We start from the raw sequence: 24856 nt of genomic DNA, 5'->3' as shown, positions 1-24856 counted from the left end.
GCAAAAGCTTTTAGGAATAAACGCTTTAACACCGTTGGAAAAGATCAAGCATGAGTTCAGCTGTAATGACTGCTTCTCCTCATTCCAATATCTAAATATGTCATAGTGGCAGGTCTTGTTTTCTTCCATTATTTCCCTCCTCCTGAAAATATATACATACATACATACATATACATACATATACGTATGTTTGTGTATGTGTGTGTGTGTATATATATATCTCTCACTGGAAGCGTATATCACTGAAAATCACTTTAGTATTAAGGCTTTTTGAGGTGTCATCACAGAGGAGTCTGTTCTTTTGTGTTTGTCCTAACTATCCTGCTTTACTGTCAGCCCAAACTGATTGTGGCACCTTGCATATCTTACAACCAACCTACTCTTTTGCCGTGTCCCTCTAAAGCAGATTGCAAGGATATCATTATAAAAACAAAAGCCTCTTTGGAAATAAATATTTTCCTGTTATCTCTGATTTTCTGATATACATTCAAAAGTAGACGTATTTCTAACAGCATGAGAAGTGTGTTTGTTTTCCTGCTTGATGACTGACTAGTGCTGTAGTTGATATACGCTCCTGACTCTGTAAGTGCAACGGCAAGACAAAGATTTCATGTCTGTGCCAAGAAACCTGTGACTAAAGCTCCTAACCTTTCTCCTCTGATTATTGTAACTTCATGCCAGTGAAATCTGTGGGTCTGAACAAAAAATCCTCTTTTTAAACTTCCTCTTATTTCTGTAAGAAGAACCATTAAATTTGCAGTGGTCTCTCTCCAGAGTGATTACTAGATTAAAGACCTGCTGTAAGTGAGCCTGCAGTCATTGAGCAGAGTGTTTTCCAGCCATGACCTGAGAAAGACAATGCTTTCCCTGTTAGTAGCTTGGCTTTGCTGCTTCCCCTGGGGAGCTGCTAACACAGCTTACAGGAAATGAGCTTACAAAACATTTGTAAGGATTTGTTTCCTAGGATGGGTAACCATGCAGAATGTGTCTTTCATTGAAGATACATGCCTCAGAAAGTGTGAAAAACTCACTCTGGAATACAAGGCAGGCTAACTGAGGGTTCAGGCATTTTTATGTTTGGCTGTGACTACAGGAACAAACAGTGCATGAGGATTCTTCTTCAGCAGCAGTAAAGCAAGCAGTAGGATAACACTACAAGAAACCAACAACATTTTCTTTTACATCTTCCATCTAGTTTAAGGCAGGTCATCTAGGTTCCCTGTAGAGCCAGTGAGTAGAAGGGAATGCTTCCAGGTCTCAGATTTTACTCACTGCAGTGGATGAGCCATTCCACCTTTCTTTCTATATGCTGGTTATGCTGGGAAACCTCCTGGAATTGCCTGTCCTTGTCTTTGAAAACTGAGAGCAAGCAGGCTGTGAATGTGAGTAACTCTCACTTACGTGCTTAAAATGAGGTGGGGCCAAGTCCACATCTAATTCTGGAACTACCAGGACGTCATTATAGAGAGAACAGGATTATAAAACCAAGATTAGATTTGGGAAAGTGTGCTAAACTTTAAAAATACTTGTTTAAGAAATGACATGTATTAGATTTGATAATACCTTGATTTTACCATTGACATATTTGTAACCATTTGTTCTTAGTAGACATTCTGTATTTTTAACTTCTGGAGGTTGTGTGAGCCTTTGTCTGTCTTGAAAATTTAAGATCATTGTATGTCTGAAATGGCACATTTCTTTGCAGATCTAATATCCAGTTCTGCAGTATCCCTGTTAGTAGAACTCTCATCAAAGTTATTAGTAGTTATACAAGAAGGTCCAGAGAGTGTATCCTATTCACCTATTAAAAATGTTTCAGAAAAGAGCTTTGCGGCCCCAAACATAAATGCAACTACCGATAACTCAGTGCCTGTAGGCAAATAATGTAAGATTGATGCGTGTCTGTCTGTGCACACAAACACACACATATTTAAATACACCTAATGTTGAATAAAAAAAACTTAAATTGGAACTAAAAGCCTTTTTCATCTATCAGAGCTAGACATTTGCCAAGTTTATTTTTCATTCTGGAAAGAAGTTTATTCAGAACTTCTAATTAATGCAATTTATGTATATGATTCCAAAATACTTAGGAACCTCTGCCTTCTCAGATAAAAGTTTGTCTTAGTAATAACTAAATAACTACTTATGTTATTTCTGGTTAGTTTTAATTAAAATCCTATTTTACATTGTTCAGCTTTCTATAAAAAGAAATAAGCAATTCACCACAGAGGAGACTGTTGCCACACGCTGTGTTGTTGGTCAGATTGTCCTCAAGTACTTCAGAAAAACATAAACATTTTCCCTGTCTGGTTATTCTACAAGCCTCTCCAAAACCTTCATAACACAATGTCTTCACAATATTTGGCTTTATTGAGCTCAGCTGTGGTCCAAAACAGGTTCTTCAATTCCCAAACATTTATTCCACTGTAATAGAAGTCATAGATTTTGCATATACTCTTAAACAAATTTGGCTGAATCATGGAAATGATGGGCCCAACTTCCGCTTACCATTAAAAAGGATTTATGTCTCCTCCATTGAGTAAGTTGTACCTTTTCTACATGCTTGACATAGCTCTGTAGAACTATAAACTTTTCCAATAATTTCCTTTGATTTTGTTTTCTTTTTTTCTGCGCTTGATGAAGGGGAACTATTCATAGTGCCACTGGTAGAGCACTGATTAATTACTCTGGTCTTTGTCAACTTAATTTGAGTTGACCATATGCTGTATGGTATTTTCAAGCACATTTGTGATATTGTAACCTCACGATTATAATAAATTGTCACTAGGCAACGTAAGAAAATGGTGATGAAACGGAAGGAGGATTTGTGTAGGTCTTCCAGTTACGTCCCAGACATTGGGAAAGGTTGGTATGATTTCTGCCACGCAATGGGAAAACTGAGGCACTGGCTGTGTGTGCTTACCCTAGTATGTTTGAAACAGGAACGGAAGGGATAGCAAAGGGGAGCTGATACACATCCAGGATGAAGCTGGGCTGTGTTCTTAAGCCTGTTTACTTTGTGAAATTACTGTGGGTAGAAAAACTGAAAAGGGGAGGAAAAAATGAGGATAAAAAATATGTCTGTTAAGTGGGATAATACTTAACCTCCTTTGCTTTTTGCTCTTCTTTCTTATAAACTGTGGAACTTAAAAATTAAGATAAAAGACTATTCATCTCCCAGTTTACATGAAATAAGATTGATTTTGTTTTAAATGCTAAATGCAGGGGAACTAAAATTAAGTTTTGGTCAGCTGGAAAACATTTCCAAAAGCAGCTTCAGTTATATATCATGTTTCAGTCTGGTTTTAGCAACAGGAATCTGTGGGAACATTCAAGTTAAGGTTTCATTATCTATATTCACCTTTGTCTGTTTGCACCAAAGTGAAAAATGCAAGGAATTTTCTGGCTTGTGCACAGGACCCAGCTGAAATAAGTTTAATGAGATAACACATTTGGTTTTGCACACAGACTTATACCTGCTGACACACAAAGTTGAAAACGTAGAAGGCAAGGAAAAGGGCACAGTGCTGATATGTAACAATTTCTGTCCCAAAATAGGCAAACCAATACTTAAAAGAAGCCAAAAATACCTAGAAAAATTCTAAACCTTAAAAAAAAAAAGCTTTATTTCACTTACTGAGAAGAGCGAAGTGCTCTCCATTGTCTAACGTGGATTTTATGCTCTTTTGTTACCTTCAACATAAAGTAACGATGCATTTATGGGCATTATTCCTCTTTCACCAGAACCAGCATTCTACTTTGGAAACGATGAATACTATGTTGACGAGAGTGCTGGCTATGTTGAAGTACGTGTCTGGAGGACTGGAACTGATCTGTCTAAAGCTGCATCTGTTACAGTGAGGTCTCGCAAATCAGAACCAATAACTGCAGAGGGTAAGTTATTGTTTTTTTCTAGTTTCATGATACATCTCAACAACAAACGCTGGTACATTTGGTCTTGTTATAGATTCAGCTACATAAGGTGAAATTTATATGTCTTTTGCTCTTAGCAGATCTTTCTTCTTAGGATAAATTAAGTAGCTACAGAATTTCTCTCAAAAAACCAGGAGTAGGAACAACTGTGAAGTCCAGCACTAAGAGAAATACCTTCAGATACTCATATAAAACACAGTCCCACAAAGGCAGCTGATTACTGCCTCAACAGCGTACTCTGGGCACAGAGTTATAATCACTAACAGCATGAAGAGTTTGCTCCTGTCATTTTTACCGTAAACAATGAGAAATTATTATCTAGTATCCTGTTCAGCAAGAGGATTGCTACAGCTGTGTGATTCAGTGATGCTTTGACAGAACCTTTGTCTGCAGAATTGAGTGTTAGCGTACTCTATTATTTTTTTTCACAAGCCACATTCATATAGAGACAACATAAAAATTGTCTTCCTTAGATGCTTATCCTGAGTCTAACTGGACAGTAGAGTTTATCTTTGCACCTGATTTTCAGTGAGGCAAAGTTGTGTAAAACTTCTCTGTCATTTTAAGAGTATCTAAACATCGTCTATGTGTACCATATAAAACATATATGATGAACATCATATTTTTCATGAAAAAGAAAATTATGAAGTTTGAAAAAATATATAATTACTTAATTTGTATCATATAAAACATATATAATAAACATCATATTTCTCATGAAAAAGAAAATTACAAAGTTTGAAAAGAATACATGGTTACTTAATTTCTGAACTTGCTTTATATGATCTGATGTCTTTATCTCATCCTGAATATTTAAGTTATTTTATTTCTGGGGGGAAAAAACATATTTCCCTACAGTAAGAATCTTAAATCATTGTGCCAGCATCTCTAGGATTCAACACTGGGAATGGCACAGCTCTTGGACTCTCTATTCTCTTTGCAACAGCCTGGAAGCTCTGACACATGTGGCTGCCTGCAAAGCCATGAACCTGGTTCTTGGTCTTACACAGTGCAGTGGTGGATCTGCTGCTCTGAGCAGTCCTGACATCCTGCATTGAGGCTTAGCTCTGGCGTAGCACAGCAGGGACTCTAGCCAAGTACCCATCTGATAATGGCCTTTAATCTTGACAAATGTTGTCAAATTCACTGAATTCCAAACCCTATTTCCATTTCAATGAAGCGGTTTCCCCCAAAGCTTTGTTTCAACAGCTCTGCTGCTTATTCCCCCCCAAAAAATAAACATTTAAACTCAGTCCTTTACTGAAGTCTTAGATACCTTTAATGCTTTGGTTCCAAGACACAGTGTCATGTTTCAGTCAGTAACTTGTTTTGTTTGCTTCCTTCTCATTAGTTTGTTAAGGCTTGGCTTGCTTTGCTTAAAACAAACAAAAAACCAAAACATAAAAGCAAGCCAAAGCCAGAGCAGTCTGTCTCTAACAGTAAGGTGCCAGACCCCACCTAAACTGGTCTGAGACGAATTTGATCCTTTTGGTTTCCATTCATTCTGTTTTACACAACTCCTCTGATTGCAGTTCTTCCTTAACACTCACCACACTGGCCTTTTCTCCTTCCCTTTTTACATAATAGTCTCAAAACTTCCAACTTCAGTTACAGAATAATATGAAGTTTCTTTCCAAAAAAAGTGTTGCTTCTTCTCTAGAGTGTCTCTCAAAGCTTTGTACTTAGTTTCATTTCCTACTTACAACAAACTTTATTAGTTTTAGTGGAATAACTGTAGGTTTACAACAGACTAGACTCAGCCCCATTTTGTGACTTGTGTCACTAAACAAAAAGTGACTTAATATCGACTTGTTTTATTGTATAGTTCAACTTAGATGGTCAAAAGATATTTTTGCTTTACGTGACTGCCAAAATTTAGGAAATTTTAAAATTATATTTTAAAAAATAGATTTACCTAAAATTAACTGCCTAATGATAGATGTTTTCATTTCTAATTGCACGTAATGCTGTTTATTCAGTTGATATTTTTTTTCTCCTTTTCATTGGTAGCTGGAATAGATTATGTAGGCATCAGTCGTAATTTGGATTTTTCCCCTGGAGTCAATATGCAGACATTTCGTGTGGTAATTCTGGATGACCTTGGGCAGCCAGTATTAGAAGGAACTGAGAAGTTTGAGCTTGTGCTAAGGATGCCCATGAATGCTGCTCTTGGAGAACCCAGCAAGGCCACCATCTTCATTAATGACTCAGTCTCTGACTGTGAGTAACAATTTTTTGTGCCTTTTCAGATTTGTGCAGGAGATGGATGACTGCAATACACAGCCAGCACTTCTCCTTTTGAATCATACATGTTTTATCTATAGACAATCTGTTAAATCATTTGCTGCTTAGTTGCTTATGTTATATATCTGGTGCAATGTAACATCACTGAATTTGAAATAGCGGAGGGAAAATACAGTAACTTTTGCAATTATACTTTACACATGCTTTTTATGTTTTTCTGCCCAGTGCCTAAGATGCAGTTTAAAGAATCTGTATATATAGGCAATGAAAATGATGGACAGATTTCTGCCATGATATACAGGAGTGGGGATATCCGATACACATCCACTGTGAGGTGCTATACAAGGCAAGGTTCAGCTCAGGTAATGATGGACTTTGAAGAGCGTCCTAACACTGACAGTTCCATCATCACATTCCTTCCTGGTAAGCTCTTGATCTTATTTTAGAAGTCTTTAGTCTACTATGTTTTGTTTTGTTTTGTTTTGTTTTGCCTTTCTTTGCTTTGGTTGTTTTGTTTTATTTGTGTCTTTTCATAAAGTAGTGCCAAAAAGACTGCCAACCAACCAAAAAACCAATGATTTTTTTCCATATGCAGTGAGTAGAGTGCACACAGATGATGTCTCTTTTTACTCCACTTCTGATCTAGAAGGATAATCAATAGCAGTTAAAGGGACGTATCTTCACATAGGTCCAGCCTGAGTGCCAGAGTCTTTTTGATCCATGGTAGGAAAAGCAGGTTCAGAGTAACACAGTAACAGAAGCACAGACCTGCTGTCAGAAAGGGAACTTCAGAAGCTCTGCTCTTTGTTAGGCGGATTTCTGATAAATACATTTGACTTGCACTGAAATGAGTAATAGACCTTTCAACAGGTATATAACTCTAATTTCTGTTTGAATTTTTTCCCAGGGAGGCTTTCCTAAGGTAGTTCACCAGTATCACGTACTTATCTCATATCACAAATAAATCAGGTGTTACTACCTTAAAAGAAGATTGCCTGATTCCCTCTGTTTGTGCAGAAGACAGTTTAATCTTTTAGTCTTTTCAGTTTACATACACATAATATTTTTTACAAGCCCTAAACAAGCTGTGTCATCAGTAAGAAACCCTTGGTATGCCCTTATCACAGAAAATGACAAGCTTCATATTTCTATGTACATGTATCACAGTCCTCTGGTAAAGTGAGTTGTCCAGTTTATCTTTATTTAGAGCTGACCTCAGCTTTTAGTGCAGTCATCTACTCCATGCCTTTGCCATTGTTTCTATGCAACCAGGAAAGAGAATCCAACTTGTTAGGATTAGTGGATCTGGGCCCCTTAGGAAGTGACTTTCTTCTTTTTTTTGAGTGTCACACTACCATTGCTCCATGAACACAAGTAGCAAAACGGTCTACTTGGATCATATCTTGTTTCCATAAGCTTCTTAGGCCTCTTTAAGATGCAGCAGTTTCAGTAAAGTTTTCACATTTCCTGTGTAACAATGAACAGAATGAATATTTTGATTCTTTTTTCTCCTCCTAATGGATAATTTATTTTCTATGGGGGAAAAAAAATACCTCAGAAAATGAACGCAGTCATCATCCTGATCTGGTTCTTCATCTTGAGCCTTGATCATTTTTGCATGCATAATATTTAAAAAATACTGTAAATTGACCTCATCTCTCTCATATCCTGTGCTGTTCCTTTTGTAAGGGACGTAGGAGTCATTGTCATGATGATGAGCTCACTGAGTCTGACGCTGGGAGCCAGACGCTCTGCAGACCACTCATAACTTGCTGCTCTGATAGAAGGCCAAAGACAAGGCCTTTTTCCCAGAGTCTCAGAATATCTCGTAAGTCTAGGCACGTTGATTTATGAGTGCTCAGTGAGCATTTTGCAACTCCAAAGCATTTCTAAGGCGATACTCCAGTGGGAGTTTAAAAGACGTTAGAATCACATGGAATCATACAAGTGAAGGTCCACACAGTTGGACAGTGTCTCAAAAAGGCCTGAAATTCTTAAATAAAAAACTCTAGGACAAAATTACCATCAGCATTAGTGAAAGTTTTATTACACTGCTTCCTCGTGCAAGTATGTATTTCTAAAATACATGCTGTGGGAGGTCACTGAAAAGGAGCATTTGATAAAACAAAAGGAACAATGCATGTGAAGTGGCTATACCAAATAGAAAGCTGTCTTAAAGAAGTCCCGTAATGGCACATTTCACTTAAGTCGTGAGCTTCCATAGAAAGGTAATGATTACTAATTCTGCTTTCACTATTGTCATTACTCATTAACTTACATGGTGTCGAGGTGGATGCCTTGGCCAGAAGCAGCCACATGTGGTCCCTCGAGCTAGGAGAAGTGCTGTAATAGAGCAAAGAACACCTAAGTTCTGCATGATATTACCTTCAGAATGATTGCAGGTGAAACGGAGAAGCCTTGCACACTGGTGCTTATGGATGATACTTTCCATGAAGAAGAGGAAGAACTACGTCTGGTTCTTGGCACTCCAAGAAGTGATTCTTCCTTTGGTGCCTCTATTGGCGAACAAAATGAGACCCTGATAAAGATTCAGGATGATGCAGACAGTAAGAAATTATTTTGTTGTTATTGGCTTTTGGAAGCCCATTTCTGTCCTCTAAAAACATTTCTCTTCTAATTACAGAGGCTATTATTAAGTTTGGTGAGACAAAATTTAGTGTGAGTGAACCAAAGGACGTGAGGCAAGTAGCAGTTGTAGAAATCCCAGTGCTTCGTCTGGGAGACACTTCCAAGGTTTCTGTTGTGAGAGTTCATACAAAGGATGGATCTGCTACTTCTGGAGAAGACTATCATCCGATATCAGAAGGTGGGATCATTCGGATGATTATCGCATCCTACTTTTTGTTTTTATTCATGACTGTAACATATGATAATGTTTGAAAAATGAAATAACTTTATGAATAGAATACTTTGCAACCACATCCATTAATGCATTTTGCTACTGAGATTCAGTATGGACATGATCCCATGTGGTATGCAACTGCCAAATTGCTCTTGGAATTCTAGATACCAGTGAAGATATTTACAAAAGAATTGTGACTCTTGTAAAAATATCTGTAGCTCAAGTAACTGCGGAAGAATTGTGAGTGCCACCTTTAGTAACATTTGCAAAGTGTAATACCAGTACTCTGCAGAAGCATTTACTCATAGGATATCATTGTGTAGTTGTTTCCCAAGCGATTCATTAAGCTAATGGCTTTTGCTCTATGTAGGAATTAATGTCTATTTATGTTTATTTTTCTACTTTCATAATAATTAAGCTTTCTTTCTATATCTCAGCAAGTCGCTGCCCACTGCTCCTCACTAGTAATGGATGAGGAGAGAGGTTGTGCAACAGAATGAGAAATTTCTTAGTTGATAAACTTCTTTCCATTAATAGCCCACCCACATGGTTTAGTGAATGACTAATAGAGTTTGTAGCACTATGCATTTTTTTTCTTCTAAAGTATATGATAATGCATGATACTAATCTGTGTTTTTAGATTAGTCATTCATTGCTGGAGTGTTTTCACAGTTTGGAAGTGTTATCAGTTTTGGATAAATTATTTTGGTGTCCAGCTGAAAGAGAAGACTTATTTTTGAACATCCAGCAACAACATTGGGCCATCTCCAAATTCCAGAGAAGAGGCATTTCCCACTAGTGATATTTGAAGAGAAAAATTGTTTGCAATTAGAGAATTATCAGCCCACATCTTTCTAAGTCCAGTCACTTTGCCTCCTGCGTTTCAGAGTTTTGCCCTTTCCTCCTGAAAACCACAGGAGTTTTTAGTGTCAGCTAATCCTTATCCTATACACTTTACCTATACACATTGCCTTGCTTACCCTCTCCCTGCTATGCACCAACAGGGCATGGGAGCAGAGTTTTCAAGGGAAACATGGTAGTGCAGAAGAAGCAGCTCTGGGCTTTGAGAAAGGTCTGTGATCTGCAGGAGTTGCCCGCCGGTTTCAGAACATCTGTGGGTTTAGGGATCCTGCCTATTCAACCATGGGCACAAACCCCACATCCTTAACTGGGTTGTCTGAAGGAAGTGTGACAAACTGGAATTCAGTAAAATTCTTAGCTCTTACACAGTGTGTTTATTACCACAAAGAATATTTTCATGGCTTAATAACACTTAAGGCTGGAAGGATCATTAGAATACTTAATCAGAATCGCTGTGGATTGCAAGATTCTACCAGTTTCCCCCAGTTACTTCTGTATTGAGCCAAATAACTTTTGCTTAGAGAAAGTATATTCTTTCTAAAGGGCATCCAGCCTTGATTGGAAGGCACTGGAGAGGACGAGTGTTTCATAGTGTTTTGCTTCACCGATCAGTCCCTATTGCTTCTTATCATCTGTGCCTTATTTCATCTCTCATCCACCACTGCTTATTGTACCTGTCCCTTTAGAATGCAGAGCTCTTTAGCACCTGGTATTTTTTGTCTATGATGGTGTTTCAATATACTAATCAGAACATCTTTTCCTGCAAGTCTTTTTTGGTCTCCTGGTCCTCAGTTTCTGTTAGTCTTTTCTGTGCTATCCTCAGTTAATTTGACATCCTTTAAAAAGTAAAGAGAGTAGAAATGCACTTACTATTTTAGTATCACTCTCACCCATTCCATGCACAAATGTTAAATAGTTTCTGTACTTCTGCTTCCTTTAGTAATTACCACATTCAAGAATCCCAGTACTCTTCTAACTCTGTCAGATACGATTGAACTTTTGCCAATGACCTTAGAGGCTTTTTCAGAGACGATGCTTTTCAAAATACAAACCAATTTTGCATAACTCCGGCTTCGTGCCTTTTTTTTAGTATACACCATTGTATTAAAATGCATTTTGTTTTAGTAATCACTGACAATACTTTTTATTTAGAATTCTTCAGTCTTTTAGTCATTCACATATGTTACCAACATTTATGTAAGAATTAGTCCAGCTCATTTTCAAAATATAAAGTTCTATTAGACTATGTCCTGGTCTTTGCAAATCTCTTTTGATGATGCTAATGCCTCATTTTCAGTGATTTCTACCTGTGTCCACTGCTATTTGTTATTCTTATTTTTAGCATCAAATAGGTTTAAATATAAGCATCTGTAATTGGAAAAGTATTAACTGCAGTCTTTCATGGCTGGGCCTAGAATTACAACTTATTATGAACAGCAAATTTATTTTTAAGTGTCTCATTATGTTTTTAGAAATTGAGTTTAAGGAGGGTGAAACACAGCATTTTGTGGAGATTGAAGTTCTCTTTGATGGAGTAAGGGAGATGAGAGAAGCCTTCACTGTTCACCTGAAGCCTGATGAAAACATGGTCGCAGAAATACAGGTAACAAACTCATGCAAAGTCCTCAGCAACAAAATCTGGTAAACAGACCTTTTTGCTTTCTGGCTCATAGCTCATTATAACATATCATACACACTTCTAATATAAACAGTATATTCGTCTCATTCTGCATAAAATGTTCTTCAAACTCTTCTTTGGCCCCTTCATTAGTATCACACCATATATAGTCTGACTCCAGGTAGCCAGACAGCAGAGACACAGCCTTTGCTTATGACAAACACCCCATTTCCATCGGGCATTAAAGCATACAGGGCACATTCTGTCAGAATACTGAAGTGATCAAAAAAGCTGGGACACAAGAGATTATAGGGTCTGGTATCATCAGTGTTCTGAAAAGAAAAAAATCATTTTAGCTCTTACTTTTGTAGTCTGCAATATATTTTCCAGTGCTTCAACCCCTTCTCAATAGCTCATACAGCTGAGATTTCAGAACTTATTTTGGGACAATGTTTCAAATCTAGACGTATTCAAGGTCCAGCTTGAACCCTCTTGTTTATTTAAATGTTCACAGAGAACTTTTCTTTGTCAGACAGCCAAGGCCATTGTTTACATTGAGGAAATGAACAGCATGGCAGATGTCACCTTTCCCTCTGTTCCTCAAGTTGCATCCCTTTTGATATATGATGATATTTCTAGAGCCAAAGACAGAACCAGTCCCATAGCTGGCTATCCTGTCATCTGTATCACAGTAAGTATCTCTATGGAAAGATGAAAAAAAATCAGTAGAAGAATGTTTTTCAAAGGAGCAATTGGATTTTAGGCACTCAATCCATATTGTTGTGAGTCACACGTGAGTTTAAACTAGAACTGTCCGAAGAGCTAGTCTGATTTGTCTGGATAGCAAATCAATTTTCAGGAGGACAAAAAGTATAAAAAGATGTTTCGTGTGTTCATCACTAAGAACAGTTTAATACTCGCACAATATCTGTGATTTCATTACCTCACTATTTCCTGCGTTGTCTTGCCTTAATTTGCAGAGTTAAAATCACTGGAGACAACAGATGAGCCATTGTTTTCAATGAGTGTCACAGACTGAAAAATGAGTCCTGTTTGTTCAAGTACTACAGGCTTCTTTCATTGTAATTTTGCAACTGAAAGGTTTGCATGAATATGAATATGCATATGCATTGAGGAAGGTTTTGATCCACCTGCGTCTTCAGTTTATTTCTCACACTGTTCGTTATGCACAGGAATGGATCAGGTCTTGAATGGTTCTCCTAAATATAAACCCAAAAGAAATCTTGAAATGGAAAGTATACTTGCAGAATTAGATCAAAGGGTGAAATTCAAGTTAAAGTAGCATGTGGAAGTGTAGTTTATGCCTTCATAACTATGCTAGGTTTTCACCCATAAACCGTGTTTTAAAATAATATTTTTTAATTCAATAAGCATAATTAGACCTGCCTTTTAAATCTACTATAGCAATGCTGAAAGCACACCTGTCAAAATAAGGTAATTTAAGAGATTTACGGGGGTGGTCAGTTCTGTGATTTTGCGACTCATGATAAATTCAAATTCCTTTGCCATGAAGCAAATACATTTTCAACTCATCTGCCTTGTTTTGCAGGCTTGCAATCCTAAATATGAAGATTTTGAAAAGACTGGTTCAATATGTGCCAGCGAGAACATCAATAATACTCTGACACGATACCGGTGGCTAGTGAGTGCACCCACCGGTCCTGATGGTGTGACTAGCCCCATGAAGGAGGTTGACTTCGATACCTTCTTCACTTCCTCCAAGATGATTACGCTTGACTCCATTTACTTTCAAGCTGGTTCTCGTGTCCAGTGTGCAGCTCGTGCTGTGAATTCAGATGGGAATGAGGGTCTTGAGCTTATGAGCCCTATCGTAACCATAAGCACATCAGAAGGTAAGACATCATCACCTATTGCAAAAACCTCAGACCTCCTTTGGATCCCAAATTCCATCCTAACAAAATCTGGTGACAAGATCGGGTGTTTTAATAATAGTGTCTCAGTTTTTCTTCTGTTGTTGATAGAGATGGTGCAAAAACTCTTATGTTTAACACAGAAGAGAATTGTATAAAGAAAATGGTTTTCATCTTTGTTAGTTCTCCACGTCTTTAAATAGTTACCCACGTAGCAAACTTGTATGTTCAGGAGAACAGTATATGATGTGCATTGGAAATAATGAAACCTGGTTTCTGTTGGCTTTTGAATTCAACTGTAGTAATGTTGTAGTACAATCTCAGCTCCTATTACACATTGGAGAATCGACATAGGAGTGCTATTACAAATGCCTAGCCAGAAGAAAAGCTTCATTTGGCATTCAGGCCTCACTGGACACCTGAGAATCAGTTTCTTCCTTGACTAAAGCAACTGGTGTCCAATAACAAGGCATAGGCAATATTTTTCATGGTTGAGATATTCATAATATTCATCCTTCTTCTTTCTCTGATGCTCCCTTTGTTGATCTCCGATTCTCTGATATCTAATCAATACCGCACTGATGCTGTATTCTCTCAGCCAGCAGAGTTACTGTAGTCTGCCTCCTTTGCCCAGACAACTCTTTGTGAAACTCATACTGGATATCGTTAGGAAGCAGAGGTGGAGAACTGACATGCACACACATACAGTCTGATGAAATCACAGATACTTTTGTTTATTTTATAATATAGAGAATGGGTAATTAATAACAATCAAGGTAGATTACAAAACATTGTATTTTATTACCCTTATGCAGCCATTTTGCATTCTTTGTGTCATCTCTGCTGCTTTTGTAGCTACGTTAACTCTTCTGGTTTTTATGAGATCTTACAGTAGATAATAAATTACATGATTAGTAATTTGCAATATCATTTTAATTTCCTTGGCCTTTTCAACTAAATATTTTAGTTAAAACTAAGTTAGGGCTTTAGGAAGCTTAACGAATGGAATTTCTGTTTGCCCCTGTCCTTTATTGCACATTTTGACTGTAGGCTCTAGTCGCCTTTGTTTGCACTATCAGGAATCCTGCACCCTGAAGAGGACTCTGTCTAAGGGTATTGTCTACAAGGTGCAGTTTAGTGCTTGTTGGAAGCAGACAACCTTGTGCTGGGTGAGCTAGTCTGGTTGTGTGAAACGGGCTGGCTATGTTAGTGTTGTTACGCGTTATTTGTATTACACTTTAGAAATTAGCAGGGCTAATTAGCTGAAGCTCAGGACTGATGATCATGCATGTATTACTTCCAGTACCTGAGCTGACTTGCGGTGTGGAAGCCAATAATGCTGATGATCATGTACAACATAAAGGGAATTGTTCAATGCTATTTTGAAAGAAGTTCAGTGATCAGAGTAACCTGCCGAAATCCTAAATATTTTCAACTTCGAGGATGCTTACCTCCAATGCATAGACCAAATTTTCAAAAGTCAGATTGTGCAAAAAATTGTATGTAGCCTCTTCAGCACATCATACTTGCATTTGAGGAGAAAAAGACAAAACTATCGTGTCATGCCAGAAGTTTCCAACTTGGAGCCATTGAGCCAGATGAGGTCCACCAGAACCAATAAATTCTCCAAGAGGAGGGCCCTGCCTGCTCTTTTCTTGTAATCCCCAGGAATGAGCAAAGAGCTGAACATGGGCAAAGGGAACTGTTCTGATTTTCCACTTCTGCTGGTTTCTTTCTCAGAGGGTCTTGTGATCCTTTAGCCATCACATGACAATGTGCTATGATGTTTGTGGACAGAATGCAGACACGTCTGCACTGAACCACACAACTGGAAGTTGCATATCTCTCGGATTATATGATTACAAATCTAATCTTCTGATTTTACAAACCGGGTCTATTACTGGAACAGGTTGAACTAACCGTGGAATGGGTTGCCTCAAGAAATTATAGATTCTCCATTCCTGGAGAAATTAAAAACCCAGCTGAACAAGGCCCTGAGCAACCTGATGTAACTTTGAATCTGGCTCTGCTTTGAGCACAGTATTTCTAGAGCTCCTTTCCAACTAAAAGTAGTTCATGACACAATTATTCTAATTACATTTTGGTCACTAATGGAACAGGAGGCTCATAGAGTCCTGTGAAAGCATATATAGGTCCACACCTCCCTACAGTGCCAAAACCACCTGAACACTCATCAGGTACCCTCTGTAAAGCTATGGATGTGTTTAAGGGGGTGGGAAGAATTAAAGAGTATCTCTAAGGACCTCTATAAGAAAGTATGGCACTTCACACTCAACTCTGTGAGTATGGTTGACACATACAACTGCAAATGTACAGGTGCAGTATCATCACCTGGTTTTAAAATGTGATCCAGTTGATCAAGTAATGATTTCTGTTTGATTCCTCTTCTGCATAAATTCCTATTCAAACATGAACTCTCATAAATGCTGCCCAAAGCACTTACTCGTCATTCCAGAAAATTCTTCTGGTTTTGGAAACTTAGATAGTGGAAAGAACTGCATCTAAAAATAGTGCAAGGGAAAGTATAGATTACTTACTCTGGACATAAAGTAAATTTCTTTCTCTTTTTTCCATTAGGTCTTTGTCAACCTCGTATGTCAGGAGTAGTTGGAGCAGAACCATTCTCTGCCAAATTGCGCTATACTGGCCCAGAAGATCCCGATTATACCAATCTCATCAAATTGACAGTTACAATGCCACATATTGATGGTATCTGAGCTATTTTTTTTAATGTTATTTTAAATATCCAAAATCATAATATAGTCTTTTAAAATGTGGGACCAGTGAACAATGTGATGAATGTAGAAGGCGGTTTGCAATAAGGTGCATAAAATACTGTATTGATACATAGTCTTTGATGCAAAGATTGTTTCCACATTAATTGCATAGTTTACATAAATTGGGCTGGACCTACACTTTGTAAAACTCCTTTGGAGCCCATACAAATACACCAAGGAAGAATTTATTTATTAAAAAAATATAAAGCCATTTAATTACTATCTGCTTCTGAAAAAAAATCCACAAAAAATCATGACTGAAAAACACGTTGAAGATTCAGACGTATTTTATTTGGCATTTCATAGTATAAAGGCATAATTATTGTGGATAACATTCTCATACACACTTAGCATATCATCTTTCTTTGAATTCTAAACTACATTAATTACTGTAAGTACAAAATACAGAAGCACTGCATAACATGCTTAATGTTTAACAAACTTTGTCTAAATTAAGCAACTCTAACCACTGAAATTTAATGATAGTGATGGAAAATAATTTTTTTTAGGCATGCTGCCTGTTATTTCTACAAGAGAGCTCTCCAACTTTGAGCTGACACTTAGCCCTGATGGAACTAGAGTTGGAAACCATAAATGCTCCAACCTGTTGGATTACACAGAAGTGAAGACCCACCATGGTTTCTTGACTGATGCTACCAAAAATCCAGATGTGATTGGAGAGACCATTCCCTATCAATACAGCCCAACAATTAGAGGCTTCAAAACCTTACGCTTCTACCGCAATCTGAATCTGGAAGCCTGTCTATGGGAGTTTGTTAGCTATTATGACATGTCTGAGCTCCTTACAGATTGTGGAGGCACCATTGGGACAGATGGACAGGTACGAAACTGTAACTTGATTTTGTACTGTGTTCTTAAAATGAAAGATTTCCCTTATAATGCATCTATGCTAGAAATAAGTGGGTTTAGAATTAATTTAGTTGAAAAGTGTTGGGTTTTTTCTTAGGCTTCCCCTAAGGCCAGCTTATTCCTTAAAGCTGTCAATGTCCATTAAGTACTGGAAGGCTGCATGTGAAATCCTTATCGGGTTGAAATTAAGGGAACAATTTAGTTTGAATTAAAATTGCTGTGATTTTCTCCCAATGCAGTTTTGAAGTATTGTAGGACAAACCAATCACACTTTTACTATACCGTGAGCCGCCTTAGTCTTTTCTTAGAATCAAAGCCTTCTAAAGGATTGCTTTTAGTGCATTGGTAGTACTGGGCTATTTAGTATTAATCATGGTGTATCTTAAAATCGAGTTTAAAAAAACTGTGAAGAGCCTTCCTGCTGATAACAATGGACTGCACTGTCCTACCAGCTGCTTGGCTCTGCTGATCTCTTGCTCACTGTGTAACAAGACCTGCCAGTGCAGACAGCATAATGGTCTCGCATTACCCAGAAGAAAATTCCTTGGTCAGGAAGCAAAGAGAAGCTGACAGTATGGGATGGCTGAAGAACAGAGATGTAGAAGTGGTTGGGGGTCAAAACAAAGAGGTTGGAGAGATCTTCAGGTGTCCTTTGGAAAATTATTTCTGGAGATCTTTAATAATGTGGAAGCAAAAGTGTGCAGCATTTCTGCTGGTGCAGTGGCAGTGAAGTTAAACTGTAGGTCTTCTTTGTATAATTACTGCATAAACTTGTCTGATCCCACTCAGGCTCTGGAGTACAAAAGGTGTAGCTATGAAGAGTGATCTTTTATGACACAGAAAAGTCCCTTTGGGGAGTAATCCTATAGGCTGGAAAAAGGACTGGAAATGCAATACCTCATATCAGAGAAGTCCATCCATGGCATGATAACTGTGTGGTAAAGCTAACCCTCTTTCCACCTTAGTAGCCTTACCTATTGAGCCTCTGTGGAAGCGATGAGGCCACTGCGTGAAATGGCCATAATTGCGCTGCTTTCTAACAGGTTTGTTTTGCCAGGGACCCATCTGCTTATCAGACCTCAGTAGTCTTGTATGCACGAGTTCTTACTTTGTCAGTCCCAAATGACATGAGGCCTTAACAGATGAGAAAAAAGTGTGCTGTTGCCCAAAGAAACGTATGGGCATGTGCAAAACCAAAACTATTTCACTACTAAAAGCATGGGTGCCAATGGATGTATAGATACCTAATCAGATAAGCTGATTTTTTTTTTTTTTAATACTTACATGCCTAAAGTCCACTTTACTCTGTGGGTTTTCGCAGGTGATCATACAGTCAGGATGGACATACAGGACAAGAAATAGCACCAGGTTCTCTTTATCCTTTGGTTAACTTCCTGACATTCTGGCCATTTTAACTAGAGATTATATACTTTGTAAAGTCTTAAGACCAGAACAAAATGGAGCTTCTGGCCTTCTTAGATACAAAGACCTTGATGGATATGTCATCTCAATGCTCTGTCATCTGTCCTGGTTCCTTGTCTGTTACAGGGACCAGTTCAAGGTCTCTGCCTTGATGTTGAGAGCTCACTGTCAGTGCATCTGCTTAAGGTTGCCCCTCTGCTACAAGCAGATCCTCCTACAGGTACATTCCACTGGAACCATGAACCTGTCAGAGGGAAGGGGAAGGCATGCGAGTGTGGGATGTAAACCTTGCACATTCCCACAAGATAAAAATGACAGCAGTCTTCACTGTTCTTAGAATGATTTCATTTCTTCAACTCATCATTCCTTTGATTATCTCCTTGTGCCCATGCAATATGCGACCATATATTATTTCGCACACAACGCGATCATAAGCACACAATCCCACGCAGCTGCCAAGCAGCTGTCCTCTGATCCTCTGACCAGTGCAACCCACTTCTCCCACAGTGAAGATGAAGAAAGAGCTGGTTTGGATCCTTTCCATTTTAAATACTTCTGTGTCCTTCAGAGAAAAGGCTGAATAGCTAGTTTAGACAAATGTGTGTCTAAATAAAACCTATATATTTCTATATGGACATAAACAGAAGAGAAAATGAGCAGTATTCCTATATTTTAATGAATGAAAAGAACCTGCATGTTCGGTTGTGGAGGACGTGCGTAAATGGTAATGTGGCCGAGGAAGAGAGCTGTACTTGCCTTAAGCTCCGGAACCCTTACGTACTTTAGGTAAGAACCCTCATTTAAAGGCAGAGAGGAATGAACATGAGCTATGAGAGCTATGAAACTGCAGCTGAAGTCATCCTTTAGTGCCTCATAGGTTGTGGCTAAAAGGTTACAGTGTGTTAAGTGAAATATCAAGCTGAATTACTTCTAGCAGTGAAGCATCGCCCCATAGCCAGTATGCGCTTCACTGCCCTCCCTGTTTCCCCCACCTCCATTTAATTCTTCTCCAAGTTTGGTCTTTATCTTCACATGACCCCCTCCAGCTGAGAGGGGAGGCAGTCAGTGCCCTACCTCTGTGGTTGTCACCATTGTTGGTTTTTTCTCCTTCAGTGAACAATTAATAATCCTCTACTGTGAGAGGAAAGCTGGCAGCTATGGTTTTCACCATGTTTTTTAGCACACAAAGGAAGCTTAAGTTCTATTATACAGACAGAACAGATAAGTAACAAAAACACTCTTACCACATCCTGCTACCGCTGCAAATTTAATAGCTTGAATTTACCAGATATTTTGGCTAGATCTTTAAGCTCAAAATTCTGTTTCTTGATTCTAGCTCTCCAGTACCTGTATGGTCAAACAAAGATAGCACTGTTGATTCAGACAGAGAGATTTCACAAACTCAACTGACAATATCTTGCATGATGTGGACCTTTGCTTTATGGGAGCTCCTCCTAGGGTAGGGGAAGAAGATGAGCTTCAGTCAGCAAGAAGTGAGGTGGGAGACCTGCAGCTGGTGTAGTTCTTCTGGCAGTGCTCCTAGCGTTTGCTGCAGGCTGCAGCTGTCTTAGCCAGTTCCCATGAACTCATGAACTATCATAATACATACAGAGAAGGTCTTAGTTTTCTTTTCTTTTTTTTTTTTTTCTCCTTTGAGGCCTTTTGCTTGTGACCCATTCTCTTTCTCAATTACTCTGTGCATGAGCAAACCCTGCGTGAGTTAGATGCAGCCCTCCTTTCAGTATACAGCTTGACGCTTTGTTCCTGGGGTCTGCCTATATTCATCACATCTGAAAAATCAGGCATTTATGTATCTAAATATGGATTTAGATATGCAGATTAAGGAACTTATATTTAAAAATAAAGACCTGCTCCTCTTTATATTGAGCTAATTCATTTAGATTATAGCTCTGTTCTGGTTAAAGTTAAGGTCAGCTTTGATGATTAGCAGCAATGGTTTTCTTCTGGACAACATGCAGTCATAGCCTAAAATTAAATATCTGTCTTTGGATATGTATAGGCCTTAAAAAGGTGAAACTCACTTACCTGAGGGCTGTCTTCCTGTATGTTCAGGTAAGTAACAAAGGTTGGACTTTACTTCCTGGACGTTACTCGTTGTGAGAGTCAAGTAGTACAGACATCTCGTGTTCTCAAGACGCAGGTGCTAGAACAATGACAGATACTCTTGAAGTTAAGAGGTGAAACAGTGAAAACCAAGCAAGTGACTATCCTTTAATAAAGTATATATTGAAGTGTTGGCCTAGACTTACTTGATAGACGGTGAAGTATCATTTGGTCTCATTTCCTGCTGTTACAACTGTTTGCTGTAGCCAGACAGTTTGGCATCTGAAGGCTTCTGTGTGGTTCTGGCCAAGTATTTATATGTGGATGTTGCTTTCCTTAGTTCCAGTCCGTTGCCAGACTTGGCACAGGGAAGCAAGGAAATTACCATTCAAACAAATTTTATTAACAAGTAGTTAAGCAACTCTTTGACAGAAACAAGAAGGTGAAGAACATGTATTAAAATACTTGAAAGTATGGATTGATACCTTGAAGCTACTGTAATTGAGTACAGCTGAATAGTTTGTTTTGTTCTCTATCAAAAACTGTTATTTCTGGCCAAAACTGAAAATGTCTCTCTTCAGTTGACACTTATGCTACACATGTTATGGCAGTGAGGTGTTTGGAAATCCCACCTGAAAAGAGGTTTTAAAACCACTAATGTATTGCCACAGCTTATATGAGGCAGCTTGCAGAGGTTTTTTGTTACACAGAAATAGCATATTTCCAGCTTTACTCGTTAATTTTTTACCAAAATCATACTTTAAGGGGAAAATGCAGCTTTTCTGAATATCTCATTAGATGCTCTAAAATGCAAATAGACAGAAAGGTCTATTTTCAGATTTTTATGTTCAGTTCAGCAGCCACAATTAAGTTTAAGAAAACCCTGCAACTTGTATTCCTGTGACATGGAAGCTCACTAACATTCAAACCTTTTTTTTTCTCCAGCTGCAAACACATGCATTTAGTAAGTGCTGTGAAGAAAAAACTGTACTATAAAGTTAATGCAGCAGCTGTGTAACAAACTCAGAAGTTAAACATTTCAAGGAGCTGGCATTTCAAGGCTGTATTGCATTCTCCTCTCCATTCAGACTTCTTTAAACAAACCTGCTTTGCATTTCACCTGTGACCTACCTGGCTGCATGCCTTCTGGGGGCCAAATCGTAGCTTTACCATATTGTTATTGTGTAAATAGTTAATAGATAACATTGTGAAGCTTGTGTGACTCAAATTCGCAGGCAGAGTGAGTAAATGCAGTAGAAAATGAGGCTTAGGGTATTTTGGAGAACAAAAGTGCAGTTTTCATGAAAAGTTTGTTTCATTGGGAGATGCAATATGAAACATGAACTTGTGTTATTTCTAATTCTGATTTTATCACTGCTAACAGTGCAGACACACACATTGCCAAGTTCTGCCCTCTGGAAATGTAAGCCAGATAAATAAAATACAGTATAAATGTAGAACAGAGTCCATACCGGAAAGCCTTGACTGAAAATATTTTTTTTCAATATTCTCACTTGTTACATGACAGATTCTCAAACTAATTATTTATTTTTTTTTACTTAATGAAGTTTGACAGTTTGCATCAGAAAAGGGAACAAAAGAAGAACACCTATAGAAACTCCCATTAATATTTCCTAAGTCTCTAAATGGGAATTGCCAGTGTTCAAAAATAGAACTTATGCTCTGTGATAATTTGTCTTGCAAAGAAAATGTATGAACCTCTCCTTCTTATATCAATGTCTAGTATAAATTGTGTTCTTCCCTCACACACATGAATTTTTAGATGCACTGTTGGAATGACATGTGATCTAAATTTTTTTCAGATACTAACTGTAAGTCTGTCCCCTGCTTGAAACAATTTTTGTCTTCCAACTTCTCAGGTTCTCCAGACCTGGCATTGCCACAGACTATTAGACACAATTTCCCCAATTCAGCTCAGGTGTGGCTCCAGTCTGTATTTCTCTCCTGGTATCACAAAGCTAAAAGTCACACCTTGTGTATGATCCTACATTTATTGTTGTATAAAACTAATGTTAATGAATATAAGTTGTTCAATACAACTGCTAAAATTTCCTGTGCATTGGATGCATAGACACGTAGTGCACCTGTTCTGTCTCTCCGCAGCAGTTAAGCTGATCCTACACTTAACACAGCTCTAAGTTACTGGTTTGGTTTCATCAGTGTCACATTGAGATAAAATATGAACAGCTGGCTACTTTCAATAGGCTTTGCAGTCAGTGCTGGGAAATAAAGATAACTCAATGGAAAGAATGTTTTCTTATGTTTGCCTAAATGGGATTATTAAGAGGGCTAGAGAAGACTCTTCCATCTGTGTTACACATTGCATTGATTCTTTTGTTGGGGGGTTCTGCTCGCTTACTCAGACACAGTTTTCCTCTGCAGTTAATGTCCTCTTTTTTTTTTTTTCTAATTCTTATTATATCAAAAAGATCCCCTCATATGCCTTGAGATTTTTCTGTTCTGCCTACTGAAGAGTAATTTTCCCCTTGTGGCATTTTCGTTCTCAGCAAGAAATAAGAGATCCTTGTAAGTTTTAATTTAGTGTTAGGAGAGATAGAAGTATTTATTCAGTAATTCTTTGGCTATCAGTACTGTAGGTTTTCCTCCACACCTGCAAGACCGTGAGTGCCTGAGGAAGGGTTTGTGTGCATAAAAACTCCATCAGCTGGTTTAGCAAGAACTCCTTCCTCTCCTTACGTGCCATGAATCACACATAGGGGCAGCTATACTGGTGGAAGCACATAGATATTCATAAGTACGTGAATAAATTCCCAGGCTGGGGCACTCAGCCCTACTGCCCTGACATCTGTTATGGGTTTCGCTGAAAAAGAAGAAACTTCTAAATTCTAGGGTCCTAGAAATGAAGACAATTCTTTAGCGCTATGGTTTCAGATTTTCCCACAGAGCAGTGGTAGTGTATGGCAAAGGAGTAGTGTTTCATCTCCAGAAGGGATCCTACTAGATTTCCACCAGCACAAATGAGTCAAGCTCACTAACACTATGCTCCCATTGAAAGGACACAAGAAAACGCTAAAATGTGGTTTACAAACACCATTAATGGATTACTTTGTGTACAGGGTACCTGAAGAGCCGATGCTATCTTGTACTTAAAAATCAAGAAAAGCTTTGAAAGAAGTTGTTGGGTTTTTTTAACTGAAGTGGCATAAGATAGTGAACTAGAAGGGGTTTTGTGGATCACCCAGTCCAGGCCACTGTCTTAACTCTCTCTATAATGTGGTTCCAACACTAGTAAACTTAATCGAAAGACTAATAGGATTTCATGGCCTCACTTCTCTTGTTGAATGCCACCACAATGAGGGCTTGAAATTCTTCTGATTTCTAGGCTGTATTTGTCATGGCCATGTTATGCCCGTTTGTTCCCATGTCAGCTCCGTCCTTCATCATCAGTGGCCCGTCTCCGCTGTTCATCTCCTGACGTGTATAGACAGCATTCTTGCCTCAGCCTTTGTTGTACTAGGCTAAACAACCTGGCTATTTTAGTCTCCTCTCATCAGATAGTTTTGCCATTCCTGTGATTATGTTATTTCTTTCTCTACAGTCTACAATGCAAATCAGGCTTTTTCAAGCATGGATGATCAAAGCTATTCCAGATAAGCTCTCACTAGTGCTCTGTATAATGGCATGCATGCTTCTAATTTCCACCCCATTCCTTAGTTTATCTTAGGATCATATGGCATGGAAAGGGTAGGAAGGTCATAGCTATGATGTGATCAACTCACATACCCAAATCTTTTTTCCCCTCTGTCGTTTCTAACCAATGTCTTTCATTTCTACCAAAAATCCCTGTCACTAGTTTCTATTACATTCTACTTTATGCTATAAAATTTAATCTCACTTCTGTTATTCTAGTCCTCAAGGTCATTACATTCTCCCTGTGTGATATTCCAGTCCTCCTCTACGTTATCAATAAGCATTGTGTATGCTGCTTTTCAAGAGGATAATGGACATACGTTAAATCATCATCTTTGTCTCTTCCTCACAGGCAAACTGAATTTCAGATCTTCGACCTCAATGTCTAATTCTTAGTGTACAACATGCAGGTGTGGAACAAAAACACACACAGAAAAGCCAGCATAGTCTGTCTGAGATGACTTTTCAATAGTAACATATTTGTTGTGCTACCAAATGTATTCAGTTCTTGATACTGTTCCAGAAATGATAAACGTTCAAGGTTACTCCTGAATCAAAGGCAAACCATGATGCACTGTAGAGTTGCATCACAGCTATATATATTTCTTTTTTTTTG

General features: G+C 38.2%; 1 protein-coding gene across 1 annotated transcript in view; it reads left to right on the top strand.

The window, feature by feature from the left end:
- Positions 1 to 24856, top strand: part of FREM2 (FRAS1 related extracellular matrix 2) — a 135514-nt gene that overhangs the window by 94679 nt on the left and 15979 nt on the right. The window contains exons 7-16 of the mRNA XM_074566935.1: positions 3748 to 3897; positions 5947 to 6156; positions 6406 to 6603; positions 8583 to 8747; positions 8825 to 9007; positions 11377 to 11507; positions 12055 to 12213; positions 13093 to 13396; positions 16013 to 16144; positions 16722 to 17053. Coding sequence (XP_074423036.1) covers positions 3748 to 3897; positions 5947 to 6156; positions 6406 to 6603; positions 8583 to 8747; positions 8825 to 9007; positions 11377 to 11507; positions 12055 to 12213; positions 13093 to 13396; positions 16013 to 16144; positions 16722 to 17053 — 1964 coding nt within the window. The remainder of the gene's footprint in view (positions 1 to 3747; positions 3898 to 5946; positions 6157 to 6405; positions 6604 to 8582; positions 8748 to 8824; positions 9008 to 11376; positions 11508 to 12054; positions 12214 to 13092; positions 13397 to 16012; positions 16145 to 16721; positions 17054 to 24856) is intronic.

This window comes from Larus michahellis, chromosome 1, assembly GCF_964199755.1.
Source record: "Larus michahellis chromosome 1, bLarMic1.1, whole genome shotgun sequence".
Classification (NCBI taxonomy): Eukaryota; Metazoa; Chordata; class Aves; order Charadriiformes; family Laridae; genus Larus; species Larus michahellis.
The sequence above is the reverse complement of the archived record's forward strand: the minus strand, read 5'-3'. Positions and strand labels throughout refer to the sequence as shown.